The sequence below is a fragment of the Podarcis erhardii genome, assembly GCF_964252035.2.
Source record: "Podarcis erhardii genome assembly, chromosome: 4".
NCBI lineage: Eukaryota > Metazoa > Chordata > Lepidosauria > Squamata > Lacertidae > Podarcis > Podarcis erhardii.
Window position 1 is genome coordinate 68,258,813 of NC_138508.1, and position 14,990 is coordinate 68,273,802.

The following is a 14,990-nucleotide window of genomic DNA, read 5'->3' on the forward strand; positions in this document are numbered from 1 at the left end:
GACTCTTGTTTTCTGCCAGTGTCTGTATCAGATTTAAGACGCAGGCTTCTGCAGGCTTCCATGAAGGCTGTGAAAAAAAGTTTCAATACAGAGAGTTGGATTACAGCTCTCTCTAGCTCAAAGCATCGGCCGTTCTACTGCCGTCTTAAAAGGAAGCTTGTAACATGGAGCACCAAACCCCCTCAGCAGATTTTAACCTTTCCTGGACCACGAATTAATATTGAGTTTCTCTTTGTGTCCAGGTGGGAGATGGATTGATTATTTTTTTTAATAGACTGGGACCTGTAGTTGCCTGCTTCTGGAAATATTTTTTAACTTTTGTATTTTTATATCTAAAAAGTACCTACAAGAAAGAGATGACATTGTTTAAGTGAATTTTACTCTTCTTTTTTAACTGTGCTGTTTACATCTCATGTATACACTTTAAGTTTACGTGGAGAGTAAGATTCTGGGTATGCATTTTTAAAAACATTAGCAGTTTGTAGAGAAATGAATTTCGAAACGTTCTTCTCCAGCTGTGTGACTTCAACTGTATAGCAAAGTGTGGACGTCAACCACAAGGATGTACAAGCCGTGGACAACTGTAAACATATTTATAGTGTCTTTTCTACATCTGCTGCAAGGTTCTGAACATGGATCTGTAAAGGTAAGTGGGCTTTATTTTGGAATTGTCTGCATCAATAGGAGTCTCGAGACCACATGGGTTTTCCTGTCTGAAACGATCTTTGGACTACAGTGGCACCTTTTAAAGTTCTTTCTGGGGTGACTCTTAAGAATTGCATAAATAAACAACTTTGACACATGTAATACCATCAGAGAAGATTTAACAGCAAGGTCCAGCCAATTTAAGCATTTTTCTGACATGCCAGATTTCCAAGGGGAAGACTAAAGTGCATGTTCAACTAACCCATTGAAATAAATAGTATTTAACTTTTGGCTGACTTCTGTCTTAAGGAGTATATAGAAAACAGTAATGTAATGTATCTACATTCACAGCTGATTGATACTTTTCTTTTTTGGCCACTTAAAATATATATTGTGTTAAACGATAATTCATTTTCAGCGGTGGCACATGACCAAATGGGAACCTTTTTGAGAATTCCAGTATGGCAGAACTTTTTGCAATAACATATCATTCTCTTAAATTGTTTCATCCTCAGTCAGTGCTTTTGCTGCATCTCTCCAAACAATTTGTGCATTAGCTGTAAGCCTTCCCTTTCTTTGGCAAGATTAGGAAGGTTGTCTTTTTGACCTATCAGTCACTCTGTTTTTGCACGGATCCACTTTAAAAATAATTAGGTTTTAAATACTGTTCCCAAATAACGTATTTGCTACTGCCCTTTAATATCTAGTTCCTAGAAGTTTTTGTCATTCCAGGACATTGTCAAATGTGTGTGTGTTTAGAGCAACTCCTTACTGCTGTATAATGTACCAATCCAGTCTGAATAATTAAGGCTGCATTCCTGTATGGTTTGAGAAGTAATTCTTTGCCAGATCTAATATGAGAAATGCCTTCTAAGGTTGGTTCATGGTGTAAGCTTTCAAAAGATAATATTCTAGCCTCCCTTACAACTTCATTGTGTAAATAGCATATTTACAAGACTTTGAAAGTTTAGAAAAGGCATCAGTGTTCCTCATTTCCTTAACTTGTTACATTCTACTGTTAGCTTCTTCAGTAAATCAGAAAACTGAATTGAATATTCAAGCAAGAATCCTGTTATGTTCAAATTAACAGGGGTGGGAAGGGGAATGCAACTGCTGGCATTTGGCAAAAATGTGAATCAGCCAGGCACCAGGGTATTTCTGCAGTACGATGATATAATGCCAATTATATTGCAGAAGCAACATGGATATATTGTGTAGGTCAAACTAAAAAGAGAGAGAGGGTAATCATTACTTCGTGCTAGAGTAGAAGTCAGCCTTTCTGGTATCCTCCATGAAATGATTTCCTTTTATCTTATCAAAATGCATTTATTGTTAATAAAATTAAGGCTGCAAACTTATGCTATGCATAATTGCTTGGGAGTGGGCATAAGGATTGGGCTGCCAATGATTTCTACATAGGAACGAGAAAAGGCTACTTTGTGCTTTCTGTTAAATCTTCGGAGGTTTTGAAATCGTTATTTTTTACACCAATTACCTATTATTTGCTGATTTTTCTATAGTTTGGAATATGTTTCAGCTGATGCAATTCTATACCTGCCTACTCAGAAGAAAGCCCCATTGAATTGCAGGGGGCTTATTTCCAGGTCAGTGAGTACAGAATTGCAGCCTGTGGCTCAAAAGTGCTATGAAACATTTTGAGCGGCAGGTTATTCTAAATCTCAGCGACATCAAGCAGCTCTTCTTTCATGTAGAACTATGGGCAGCTTGGTGTGAAGTAGATTGATGGACTGGACTGGCTTTACTATCCTCTTGGCAGGGATCTTATGCTACAGATAAGAGCCCAAGCTTAAATTATGTCCTTTCTGTAGGGCAAGTGCCTTGAAACACCTATGTGCAGAATTCCCTTTAAGAACATAAGAAGATCCCTGCTGGATCACACCCCAAGACTCATCTGGTCTGCCTTTGGGGGACCCTGTTTTAAAATTTCCCAGCAGTGTATGGCAAAAAGTGTTGGTTTCCCTCACCGTATCATATTACAACAGCAGTGTGTGTGTGTGTGTGTGTGTGTGTGTGTGTGAGAGAGAGAGAGAGAGAGAGAGAGAGAGAGAGAGAGATTTCCTGAACTTTACACAATGACTGTAACCTGTCTAATATGGGCTTGGTCCCAGTATGACAGCAAGTTGAAGCCTGTGTTTCATTAGACAAAGAGAGGATCTGCCTGTGTGTGTGGCGTTAGGACCAGAGAGGTGTTGGATTTAAATACAGCTCGGTGCTGCGTACCTGAATCAGTCAAGTCCAGCGGGAGTGCCTATATGGTTGGCCTCTCTCTTATGTAGTGTTGCTGTTCCTGTAGCCCCCAGATGCTGGGCTAGGCACTCAACTCCATCACTTCACAAAAGGCCAGATACTGCGCCTTCTGGGAAAGAAGAGGAACCATTGCTTTGGCAGTGCCCCTGACCTGTAAAGACAGCTGCTCTGGTTTGGCCCAATTCAAGCAGAGCTCCTCCCACAGGCTTGGGCCAATAGATGGAGAGACCACAGAGCAAGTTTTGGAAGAGGTTGGTATGAGCTTGGAGAGACAGAACAATGCCTCTCTTGTTGGGTAGGGAGAGTAGCCAGCAGACACCGGGTGGGAGAAAGTGGAATTTAATCATCTCCAGGAAGCAGCAAGGCAGAAGAAACACTGTGTGTGTGTGTGTGTGTGTGTGTGTGTGTAGAGGCTCTTGTCTGGGCAAAGTAGCTTCAGGGTTCTCCCCTCTTAGCATTTGTGAACCTAATGAAAGGCAGTGACACCCAGGGCCGGCCCACCCATGAGGCAAGGTGAGGCGATTGCCTCAAGTGGAAGGATCCATAGCAGCAGAGAATCCCAATGTAGATCTTTATCCCACCCCACCCCCCATTTCCAATGTCGCTCTTCACTCCCCGCTTCTTCCCTGATTCCAAGCAGGAGTTCAGAACCAATTTCCAGGCTTTCCTTTGACCAAAGCCAGGATGTTTGCGGTAAATCTCCATCTGCCTTAAAAAGGTACTTGACCCTATGGACGTGTGCACTGAGCAAAGAAGATTCAGGCTGTTTATTGAGAGGTTTTTTTCTCCCAGACAGCTGTTCCAGAAAGAGCTATGAGGGGAAGTTTGGCAAAGCCAAATCTGAAGAGCAGGTGCTGTAAGAGACGGTTTCTTCAAGATGTTTCTTCTGCCCAAGGGAAAAAGGAAGCACTATTTTTCAGGGATCCAAATCTGACTTCCAGGCTTGGATAGTCAAGTGGCCCATTTTTTTATTTTTTTTGGTATGCAGTTTTGACTAATGCATTCATTTTTGCAAACAGTGCCCCCACATTATCATTTTTGTCCCCCCCCCACTAATATATTCAGTTTATGCACACCTTCCCCTTAAGTATGCTTTGTTCTAAACATAGTTTGGTGGGAATTCAGAATAACTCGGTCGGTAGAGCATGAGACTCTTAATCTCAGAGTCATGGGTTCAAGCCTCACACTGGGCAAAAGATTCCTGCATTGCAGGGGATTGGACTAAATGGCCCTTGTGGTCCGTTCTAACTCTACAGTTCTATGGAGTGCTGCATCACAAAATTCAGGTAAGCACCAATTTTAAAGGATGTCTGTGTTTTAGTTCTTTTATTGTTTCAGAAAGTGAAAACTTGATAGTTTCACCTTTAAATGTGCACTGAATTTAATTTCTGCTCCCATCCCTAGGTGGCCAGCTACACCCTGCTCTAACCCAGTAAATAGCCAGCCCACCTCAACACAGCTCAACTGATTAGCCATGGGGATATTCTCTATGTACATGCCTGCTTAATTAGCAAAATTTGAGAGATGAGAGCTCAAGCTTATTTTTCATTTAATACAGCAATTGGAAACACAGCCCAATGTTCCAGGGCTACCGCCACAAATTACATTTAATGGCATGTGCCGTGAATATTTATTTCCTCAGGAGTTAAGAAATTTTGTAAAGTACATATGTTGTCAATGAACATATTTATTGGCTTTCTGAACCCTCTGCTCCTTTCAATTCCTTGTGACTAAAAGTCACGATGAGCAACGGTTTCTACATAAAATAAATGTGGTCACAATATTCCGGAAAATTGATCCCATCAATTCTCCTGGGGAGTGCCATTCTTCTTTGGTAGGTCTTGAAAGAGAGCCCTCTTTTGTTGGCTGTTACCATGCATCATGTTTTTAAAACGGCAAGAGCAGATAAAAAGCACATGTTTTTTAACATCCCACTGCATGTCCTTGATTACTTATCACTTTGAGGGGGAGTGGGGAAGGTAAAGGGAACTTGGAGAGCTTTATTCAGCCCATGCCTTTTTTGTTCATGAAAATGAGTAGAAAGATACGCCCTCCCTTTCCGGTGCTTCAAAGTTCACAAGAAATACATTTGTGTGTTTTACTTGGTTTTTAACGATGTGGCAAGCTGTTACAATAAATCGAAAACAAAAATCCCAAGACACAGTAGCTAAGGAATATGAGTAGCTTTCAGCTATTTTATATATTCCACTTTGGGGGGAATGTGGCTGGAGCCACCAACCAGGTTCTTTTATCTCCTGGATTGACATTTTTGGTACTGCTTGGTCATAAACCTCTTCCACGTGCCAGTGGCATGGTACTGTACCCTCTGCGTGTGTGCCAGGTTAAGGAGCTTCTACAGCTTGGTTCCTGGGTTGCTTGAAAGCAAACCCATGTTCCATAAATGTCCTCAAATAATTCATAATTCCCCGTGAGTCAATGCCGCAGAGTGTGAAGACCACGGATGCAACTTCAGGAGACAATAGGGTCTTCTGAAATGGAGGAGCAGTCTTAAGTTCCTAAATCTACCTCCCAGTTCTTTTCTCACTGCTCTCTTGTTATATGCTGGACCCAAAGCTATGACTTGGCAGTCTCCCTGGGAACCTAATAGGGAGACACAATCTGTGTTAATGCTGTGAGCACTTCCATCTTGTGCATGCAACAGTATGCTTTACATATCAAGTTAACTGTAAAATGTTAGCCATGGGGAAAAAGGGACATTGTTGAATGGTTTTCATGGCTACTGTAAGTCAGTTCTTGATGATTCTACTGACTGGATATAGGTTTGTTTATCCCAAGGCACTTCTTGGTATGCTAGGGAAATTCTTCATATTTCTTTTCTATGATTAGTAATTCTTGATCAGATTTGAACAAGGGACAGACTCCTGACATTTTGGATCATTTATCCAACAATATCTCAAGGAGCACCTCTCCCCTTATGAATCGACCCAGGCCCTGCAACCATGTTCGGAGGCCCTTCTTTGTGAGCCTCTTCCAGGAGAGGTCTGGAGGGTGGTAACACAAGAGCAGGCATTTTCTTTGGTGGCTCCCCATTTGTGGAATGCTCTCCCCAGGGAAGCTTATTCATTACATATATTTGGTCATCAGGCAAAAGCATTCCTCTTCTACCAGACCCTTGGCTAATTAAACAACCAATGGCTTTTATTGCTTTTGTTGTTAGTATGCTATGTATTTTTCTGTTTTTATATTGTAAACTGCCCTGTCATGCTTGGATGAAGGGTGGTATATAAATTTAATTAATTAATTAATTAATAATAGAAAAACCATGGGCTGGTGATCCCATATCTGGCATCCTTTGTAACTAATTCTTTAGTTACAAACCTTAGAAAATAACACCTCCTTTAACCCAAGAGTAATTATTTAACCCAGCCTGATATATATTTTTAAGTCTATATTTTTACAGTCTGTATTACATTGGCACATTCAACAGAAATGTGTGCTCTTTGCTACCTAAGGTCTATATATGTAGGCACAGGGCTGATCTTCTGTTTCCGCCCCCTTTCTTACAGAGAACGTCACTTTCCGCCCTGGAGTGGTCAGAGCAGCAGATCAGGAAAGCTTCTAGCCTGGAAGAGCTTCTTCGCATCACCCACTCTGAGGACTGGAAGCTTTGGAAGTGCCGGCTAAAGCTTAAGGGCATGGCCGGTCTGGATTCCAGATCAGCCTCGCATCGCTCCACGAGATTTGCCGCTGCTTTCTATGATATTGAGATACTAAAAGGTAGGCTCACAGTTTATGAACTGAATATTTCTGGATCCACAGTGCCATGTGTCAGGTTGTTGTCTTGTTTGTATGCAGAGCTGACCCACCTATGAGGCTGGGTGAGGCAGCTGCCTCAGGTGGTATCCTGCAAGCAGCATCACCCCTCTTCCACCCCGCAGCTTTGCCACTGGTCTTCTCCCTGGTCTCTAGCAGCTGTGAGGGACTGGCAGCAAAGCAGAACATCTCCTCTCCTACCAAGTTGGCGAGAGGAGAGGCATCGCTGACAAGTCAGTGGAAGATTCGTCCCCCTCACCGGGCAGTGTGGTGGGGCTTTGGTTGGCTTCTCCTGAAGGGAAGAGCCAATGCTAACTCCACTGGTGGGCAGGAAGTGGAAATCAAAAAAGGCTCTTTCCTCACCACCACCCATACCCTGGTCTGATGAAGAAGACTTACAGAGTTTGCGCTCGCATCTGGGTGTGTGTGTGGCGGGGTGGTGGCTGTGAGACGTTTCTCTTTTTTGTGTGTAAGTTTTTTTTTATTTGATTTTTAACAAATATAAACACATATAAAAAATAATTCAAGATCCATATATCGAGATTGCTCTGAATCTCCTGACTCCCCCCCCCCCATCCCTTCCATGGGTCCTAATAATAATAATAATAACTGGACATCAATACTTACCCAAGTTTTAACCATCCAAATTATCCATACTTTTGCGAGATGCTTCTCCTCAGGTATCAAAAGGTCTTTGGCCACCCCTGTTTTTATGTGAAAGGCAGGTTGTTATGTGTTTTTTGTGCCTGAAACACACACACACACACACACACACACACACACACACACTTGCTGATGGGTCTGCTCCTTGTTCATAAGGTTATGTCAGTGCTCTGAGTGATATAAGCAGGAAGCTGTCTTTTTTTTAAAAAAAATTCCATTTGAAAATAAAGTAAAATAATATTTTAAGAAGTTGAAATTGGTACAGTTAGGAGTCTAGAGATGTCACAGACACTGTCCAGTATGTATTGATATAGTATAGCCACTATACCGAAAGCATCCCACAATCGTGTTTGTGGTGCTTGTTTGGCTGGGAGGAAATGATATTTTGTTGGCAATAAAGCAATGGACTTTTTTTGCTTGGGGTGCTACCCTGGGAGAAGCTGCATGGATCCCTGGAAGGAAAGCAGAAGCCATGAAGTATTTATTCCATGATTTAATGTGCTCACCTGGAAAGGTGTCTACAAACTTGAAAATTCACACCCTGAAAAAAACAAAACAAAAAATTCAATGTGCTGATAGGGTGCTTGATCGAAGTTCTGAGTCTGAAGTGCAAGCTCTGTATCAGGCATTCTGTCTCATGTGTGCTGAATGCAATATGGGAAGTGGCCTTACGTACCAAAGGAGACAAAAAAGAGGAGGAATGTCCTCTAAACCTGCTACAGACTTCTTTAGATTTTCTGCACAAAACTAGGTATTTTTCTTTGTTTCCGCTCACAACACAGTTTGAGCAACTCTGCTCTAAACAAAGCATTTTTCCACTGCAAGGAAAAATGTAAACAGACAGCAATATTTAAAAGGAATGTGCCAACAGCAGCTTGAAATGCAGAAACATTCAAATGCCTGTTTTTATTAGGTGTGCCCTGATGTAAAACACTTTATCAGCTTGGACATTGCTGGGCAGGAGCTTCTTGGACATCTGTTCTTACAAAGAGAGGAAGAAACAGAGACCAAAACATTGGAAAGGATGCCATGGGCTCTGGTCATACCCTACGGGTGTGCTGTGGCATCTGCATTTTTGTAGTTAGACCAAGGGTTGCTAACTCCTGAACTAGCTCTTATAGCTGTCCCTTTTAACAGCCGTTTGATCAGGTGACCAAAGAGCAGGTCATAATGTCTGCCGCCATGTTATGAAAAGTTTCACCTGCCCGCTTTGAGCTCATCAGATATTTGCTAAAAGGTCAGGAGAAGGCCAAACATGATTCCCACCCCTTTTCTGGCCAGTTACATCAGAAGAGCTTGACTGGATCAGCCCAAGGGCCCAGTGCAGTCTAACATCCTGAACTCACAGTGACCCAACCAGATGTCTTGGAGAAACCCACAAGCAGGGCCTGAAGGTCACCATGTTCTCCTCAGTTGTGAGTCCCTGCAACTGGTATTCATAAGCTTCATGTCACCCCAAGCTGGATCCCATGATGATGTTGGATTATCAGTGTTGGGCAGCATTGTGTGATCTGGCAGATCATGAGGTTAGTTACCACGTCAGTCCTGCACCTCTAAGGGGGCTGATGATAGAATCTATCATATCTGGGTTTTACAGAACACATTGTAAAGCACAGAAAGGATAAGGGGAGAGATTATAACTACATCAGCTATGGCGGTCAGTTGGTAAAGCTCTCACCTTGATTGAAGCAATTCAGAATTGAGTATGATCCTTCTCTTTCCAAATTGCCATTTCAGAGGTGAGTGTGCATCCCTGCAGGCCAACAGGGGACCATCCAAACACAGAAAGGAAGCACAAACTGGTTTGCAGCAGTGCCAGGTTTTTGCAGGGAAAACTCATGGGAGAACCATGCCCATCAGACAGCCCGGTGAGGACTGAGCATGGCCATGAAATGTTGACTGGCTGTTTCAGGGGTGGGTGGGAATGAAATACCATGGCGGAGGGAGCACTCCACTCTGCCGCATTTCATTGCACAACTCGCTTGGCTCATTTATATTAATAAACAGGAGATGTCATGATGTTGCTTCCCCCCCGTCAGAGTGCAGTGCTGCATCTCACACAGGACTCAGAGAGCAGGCCAGTGAGCTGGTGAGTCCAGTTGTGTGATGACAACTGCCGCTTTTAGAATGGCTCCCTTGTTCTCCAGTCATAGATGAGGAGTGGCAAAGGACTCAGTGCGTGCCAAGGGAGACCTGCGTGGAAGTTGCCAAAGAGCTGGGCACGGCCACCAATAAATTCTTCAAGCCTCCTTGTGTGAATGTCTACAGATGCGGAGGCTGCTGCAATGAAGAGAGCCTAAGCTGCGTGAACACCAGCACATCTTACATATCCAAAATGGTATTTGGACTTTTTTCTACTCTTCTGCAGTTTGTTTCTCCTTAACCGTCAAATCCTATGCAGGTTGACTTTGAAGCAAGCCCCTCTTAATTGAATAGACTCGTAGATAGCTCTTTCCTAAGTAAGTGTGTGTAGGAAGACCAGCCACCCAATGGGGTGTCCTCTGGCGTTGAATTCCCATCAACCCTAGCTGATAGGAGTTGTAACCCAAAACACGCAGAGGATGCCATGTTGGGGAAGAACAAGGCCATGAAAGTTGCCCATAGCTATGAATCTATTCACCATGGCAGAGCAAGTGTGGCTGTCCCACATTCACTCATGTCTGTAGAACTATAGACTGCACAATGTGAAGAGGAGGACATGGCGTGAACACATGACAAGGAGCTGCAGGCTATCAAAGATTTCAAGTACATGTTAGACTCATGCCCATCGCATGTCCTTAGGGGCGAATTGTAACTGAAGATTCCTAACATGAAGCTCAATCCTCTATTTTACTTCATTGAGCAGGAAATGTGGAGGCTATTTAACAATGAGGGGAGGCTATCTAACAATGTGTTTTAATAATGTAAAAATGCTGTATTTCATCTTTCCAGCTCTTTGAGATTTCAGTTCCTTTAACAAATGTGCCAGATCCGATTCAAGTCAAAATTGCAAACCACACCGGTTGCAAGTGCTTAACAAATGCTCAGCGCCCATCGTACACCATCATACGAAGATCTGTTCAATATCCAGAAGAGGATAGGTAAGATGGGCAGTCTTCTCTCTACCCCACTTTTTTTTAAAGATACGCAATCAGTCTTGAAGCTTTTCTGAGTGTTCATGAATTGTATGCATTGTTCCAAGATCAGTGGTTATCTGATGTTTTTAAAAAGTATGTTTTTCAATGCTACAAAGAAAAGTTAATGACTGCTTGGAAAAACAATGTAGAAATATGTTACATAACATATAGACTTCTCTTCTAGCAGCATTTTTTAATTACTATGGCATCTTTAATATTTACATTTTTTAAAAAGAGAGTCAAAACTGTCACAGGCAGCTGTGGCAAATTAATAAACAGCAGGCAGTTGGAATGTATCGAGGCCCCAGTTTGATGACTTAGCAAATGTAATTCCTTGAACTGTTCCTTTGACGGCAATGAGGCTTCTGGTCAAAGTTCCTAAGACACGTCTCTAAATGCAGAAGCTTCTCAACAGACTCTGAGCCCCAATACACCACGGCCATCTGCCGTCTGCCTACTTAACTCAGCCTTTCCCCAACCTGGTATATTCCTGATGTTCTGGGCTGTAACTACCATCTGCTTCATCCAGCATGTTTGTGCTGGCTGGGTGTGATGAGAATTGTAGTCCAAAATATGAGGAAGGCACCAAATTGAGGAACCTTGGTTTAATGTATTTGACTAAGCGTAGGGACACGGGTGGCGCTGTGGATTAAACCACAGAGCCTAGGGCTTGCGATTGGCAGTTTGAATCCCCATGACAGGGTGAGCTCCCGTTGCTCGGTCCCTGCTCCTGCCAACCTAGCAGTTCAAAAGCACGAAGTGCAAGTAGATAAATAGGTACTGCTTCAACGGGAAGGTAAACGGCATTTCCGTGCGCTGCTCTGGTTTTCCAGAAGCGGCTTAGTCATGCTGGCCACATGACCCGGAAGCTGTACGCCAGCTCCCTTGGCCAATAAAGCGAGATGAGTGTCACAACCCCAGAGTCGTCCGTGACTGGACCTAATGGTCAGGGGTTCCTTTATCATTACCTTTAATTAATTTGACTAGCCCTGCCCCCCAAGCTGGCTCTCAAATGCCATTTTTGCATGTATTTATTTGAATATTTATATACCACATTTCCATAAGAAATATATAACGAAGCGGTGTGTATACATCAGTTACTTTTTAAATGTGTTCTTAACATATTTATTTGGCCTTTTGTTTCCTTCTAGTTGTCCTCAAATAAACAAATTGTGTCATAGTGGCTGGATGTGGGACAGCGATAAATGTGAATGTGTTGTAGACAAAGATCGTCCTGGCAGAAGGGAAGGTATATACTAGTACTACTTATATACTCACTTTAATAGCGAAATCTGGACCAGTTAAAAGAACAACACAACAACATTATGAATAACAACATTATCAAACTGGAATAGGTGGGGTGGAGGTGATTCCCCCCCCCCACACACTTCTGTAACTCTGTATCCAGGAACAAAAGAGTGAATCTGGGCAGATTGGTAGTTAAAAGCATTTTGCTTTTGCTAGAATCAACTGAAATGAGAAGCTCAGTCAGACAGAAGTAACACTCCTTCATTTGAAGCAAAGCATTTGTCCTCCTCCCAGATACTCCCACCCAACCTTACATGCGCAGCGGGATTATCATCATCGTCATCATCATTATTGATTATCCTAGGCTATGTGCACCTGGAAAGATGGTAAAATCTGGGCAAGTTTCAAGAGCAATTTCCTCATGATATGGCATGAGAACCTGATGTTCAAAGCGGGTGGGAAGAAAATACTTACCAAGTGATTTCTAGCCATTGCTGAGACAAATACTGCCCCACCCCTGGGAAGAGAAGCAACTCCAGATAATTGTGATTGCAATTAATGACCTGGAACAAAAGCGCTGCACAGCTAGCGCCAGATGTTCAAGGGTGCTTTGCACTTTGTTTTTCCTAAACAACCACACCGCCCCATGCCACAAAGCAAACCATGTGGGAGAAACTAAGGAGGAGTTTGTGAAATTGTCATTAGGGTCTTCTATTCCAAAGGGGGAAGGCAAAAAGCCTGCAAACCCAGGCTAAACTAACTCTTTAGAGCCCAACTGGAAAAAAACCCTAGTATATTCCTGGAAAAGACCCTGATGTTGGGAAAGATGGAGGGCACAAGGAGAAGGGGACAACAGAGGATGAGATGGTTGGATAGTGTTCTCGAAGCTACCAGCATGAGTCTGACCAAACTGTGGGAGGCAGTGGAAGACAGGAGTGCATGGTGTGCTCTGGTCCATGGGGTCACGAAGACTCGGACACGACTAAACGACTAAACAACAACAACATATGGCTGTGTATACATCATACATCATACACATAGTGCTGCAGGGGGGAACTGCAGTTCCTAGAATACTTGGGGTGTACTGTACACTTGAAATGTATGTATATTGCTGTCATGACTTTTAAAGTCCGTATCCATACAGACTGTTTATTTCTGCTAGAATATCAACTTCATCATAGTTGTATTCTTTTCAAGCTGTGGATTCCATAGTTTTAACTGTAGGTTGATAGGAGTTCAGATTTCTGGATGCACAGTGCCATAAATAGTGCATTTTATAGGTTAAGTTCAAGTCTTGCTGTACACCTGCAGGGTATTACCTTTGAGTGACACCCTATATCTGTGACGTATAGCAAAATGATGAGGTGCCAACATTTTCGGAAGATGGTGGGGAGTTTTATAAATCTCTCTCTCTCCCCCCCCCCCCGTCTCTCTTCCCTCCAAAACATGTGCCAGGACTCCCTCCACTTGCTGAACTTGCAATGTGTGCACCAAATATGAACTTTGATGAGGAAAATTGCGAGTGCATCTGTAAATGGAAATGCACTGGCAATTTATTTCAGAACAAAGAGAACTGCAGCTGTTACTTGTGTACGGAGAACCAAGACAGCTGCCTTCAGAAACACAAGGAGTTCAATGCAGAAACATGCAGGTAAGCCTTCCTTTACATTTGAGTTCAATGCGGCATGCTTGGTCCACACCCAGGTTGATTGATTCCCACCCCGGGTTGAAATTTGTACTAAATGATAGGGCTTGTGTAGAACGTAAATCTCCCATGTAACAAAATGATAATGAATGAAGATCCTCCATGCAATGTGGAGCCATTCTGTACCTCCCTTCACATGATCATAATGGACATAGTTTTTTCATGCATTCCCGTACATACTCCATGGAACAGAAGTGCGCACTTACCACATTGTCTTCTCTGACTTACTGTCTTTAAATAGCTGTGAAGACAAATGCCCATTCCAAGCCAGAATGTGCCCAACTGCTCGGCTGGCATGCTCGAGGCACTGTTGCCGCCCAAGAGGGGAAAGAAGTCCTCACGGGTCCCAAAGCAGAGAAACACCATGACTGAGCTTTTGTTATCTCCTGTACTACCACTACCACACTGCTTTGCAAAGTAGCTGCCCACCATCGACTGTTAAACAATAATAATCATGGATACAGGTGGCTTTACTGCTAAAAAAATATAATTAAACTCCAGTCTGTCTTTGTTATTAAGACGACGAATGGATCTGCAAGGACATTGCCACCAGACGGCTGATATATGCTACAACAAACTTCATCCTTGTTCTGTAACGGACTACCAGAAAGACCTACATTCATTGATGTTGTATGAAAAAGAAAGTGGCATGTTAGAAGCAATGGGGATATCTTTACCAAGCAACTTTGAAATGCAGAGAATAGTTCTATGCCTTCAACCTGCTTATTGGTCATATTTTTTTTTAGACCAATTTTTTCAGGCCTTCTAAAATTTGGTTCCTTAATGCATTTAGCACTGAATGATTCGATCTACTGTCTGTCTGTGTTTTATTATTTGGGTTTATCCTAGAACTACTGTCTGATGTGCCATATTTAAAATGTATATAGAAAAATAAAGGCACCAGTTATTAATTAATATGCATTGACGTGTATAATTTCTATTGCAAGCTTGGTCAGAAGGAAAGAACTAGAGGTTTTCATGTGCATCCTTTCATTCCATACACATGGCATAAAAGTGTCCCCACACTCCTGCTTTTTAAAGAATGTTCTACCACTCATGTGGTAAGACTTGGGGTGAAGCTAAATGCTATTCCTGTGGCAGGGGATTTTAAATTTGATGCTAGGGAGAAGGAGGGGAGGTTTCACACTTCCCTCCAGATGTAATCCTCTCCAAAATCACTCATCTGTATTGCAATTAGCCTTCTTATTACTTTACACCCTGCTCCCAAAGGAGCCTAGGATGGCTTCTAAGAGATGCAACAATAAAATTACCTTAAAAACAATTCCAGTGCAGATGCAGATGAGGAAAGATGTCAACTTAACAGGAGGGAAGGTCTTAAGCAGGCACCGATAAGCCATCAAAAATGGCACCTTCCTAATCTTCAAGGGGAGGGAATTCCAAAGGGAAGGCGCCACAGCACTAAAGGCTTGGTTCTTCCATTGTGTGGAAGGGACTTGCTGATAACAGTGGTATTTACAGGAGGCCCTCTCTCACCTGTGTGAGTGATCAGTTGGATATATACAGGCCGAGGCCATAAGGAGAATAATGCAGTAGATCAGGACTATGCCATG

General features: G+C 42.7%; 1 protein-coding gene across 1 annotated transcript; it reads left to right on the forward strand.

Moving 5' to 3' along the window:
* Nucleotides 1–37: 37 nt before the first annotated feature.
* Nucleotides 38–14,334, forward strand: VEGFD (vascular endothelial growth factor D). Its single transcript, XM_081858754.1, has 7 exons — nt 38–646; nt 6,441–6,651; nt 9,498–9,688; nt 10,282–10,430; nt 11,618–11,715; nt 13,170–13,365; nt 13,661–14,334. The coding sequence occupies exons 1-7, from the start codon at nt 563–565 to the stop codon at nt 13,785–13,787; spliced, it is 1,056 nt and encodes a 351-aa protein (XP_081714880.1). The 5' UTR covers nt 38–562; the 3' UTR covers nt 13,788–14,334.
* Nucleotides 14,335–14,990: the final 656 nt, after the last annotated feature.

Coding starts and splice junctions, on each gene's coding strand:
- VEGFD (XM_081858754.1), top strand. CDS start 563: ATGTACAAGCCGTGGACAACTGTAAACATATTTATAGTGTCTTTTCTA. Junction 6,652..9,497: donor TGATATTGAGATACTAAAAG/GTAGGCTCACAG, acceptor CTTGTTCTCCAG/TCATAGATGAGGAGTGGCAA. Junction 10,431..11,617: donor CAATATCCAGAAGAGGATAG/GTAAGATGGGCA, acceptor GTTTCCTTCTAG/TTGTCCTCAAATAAACAAAT.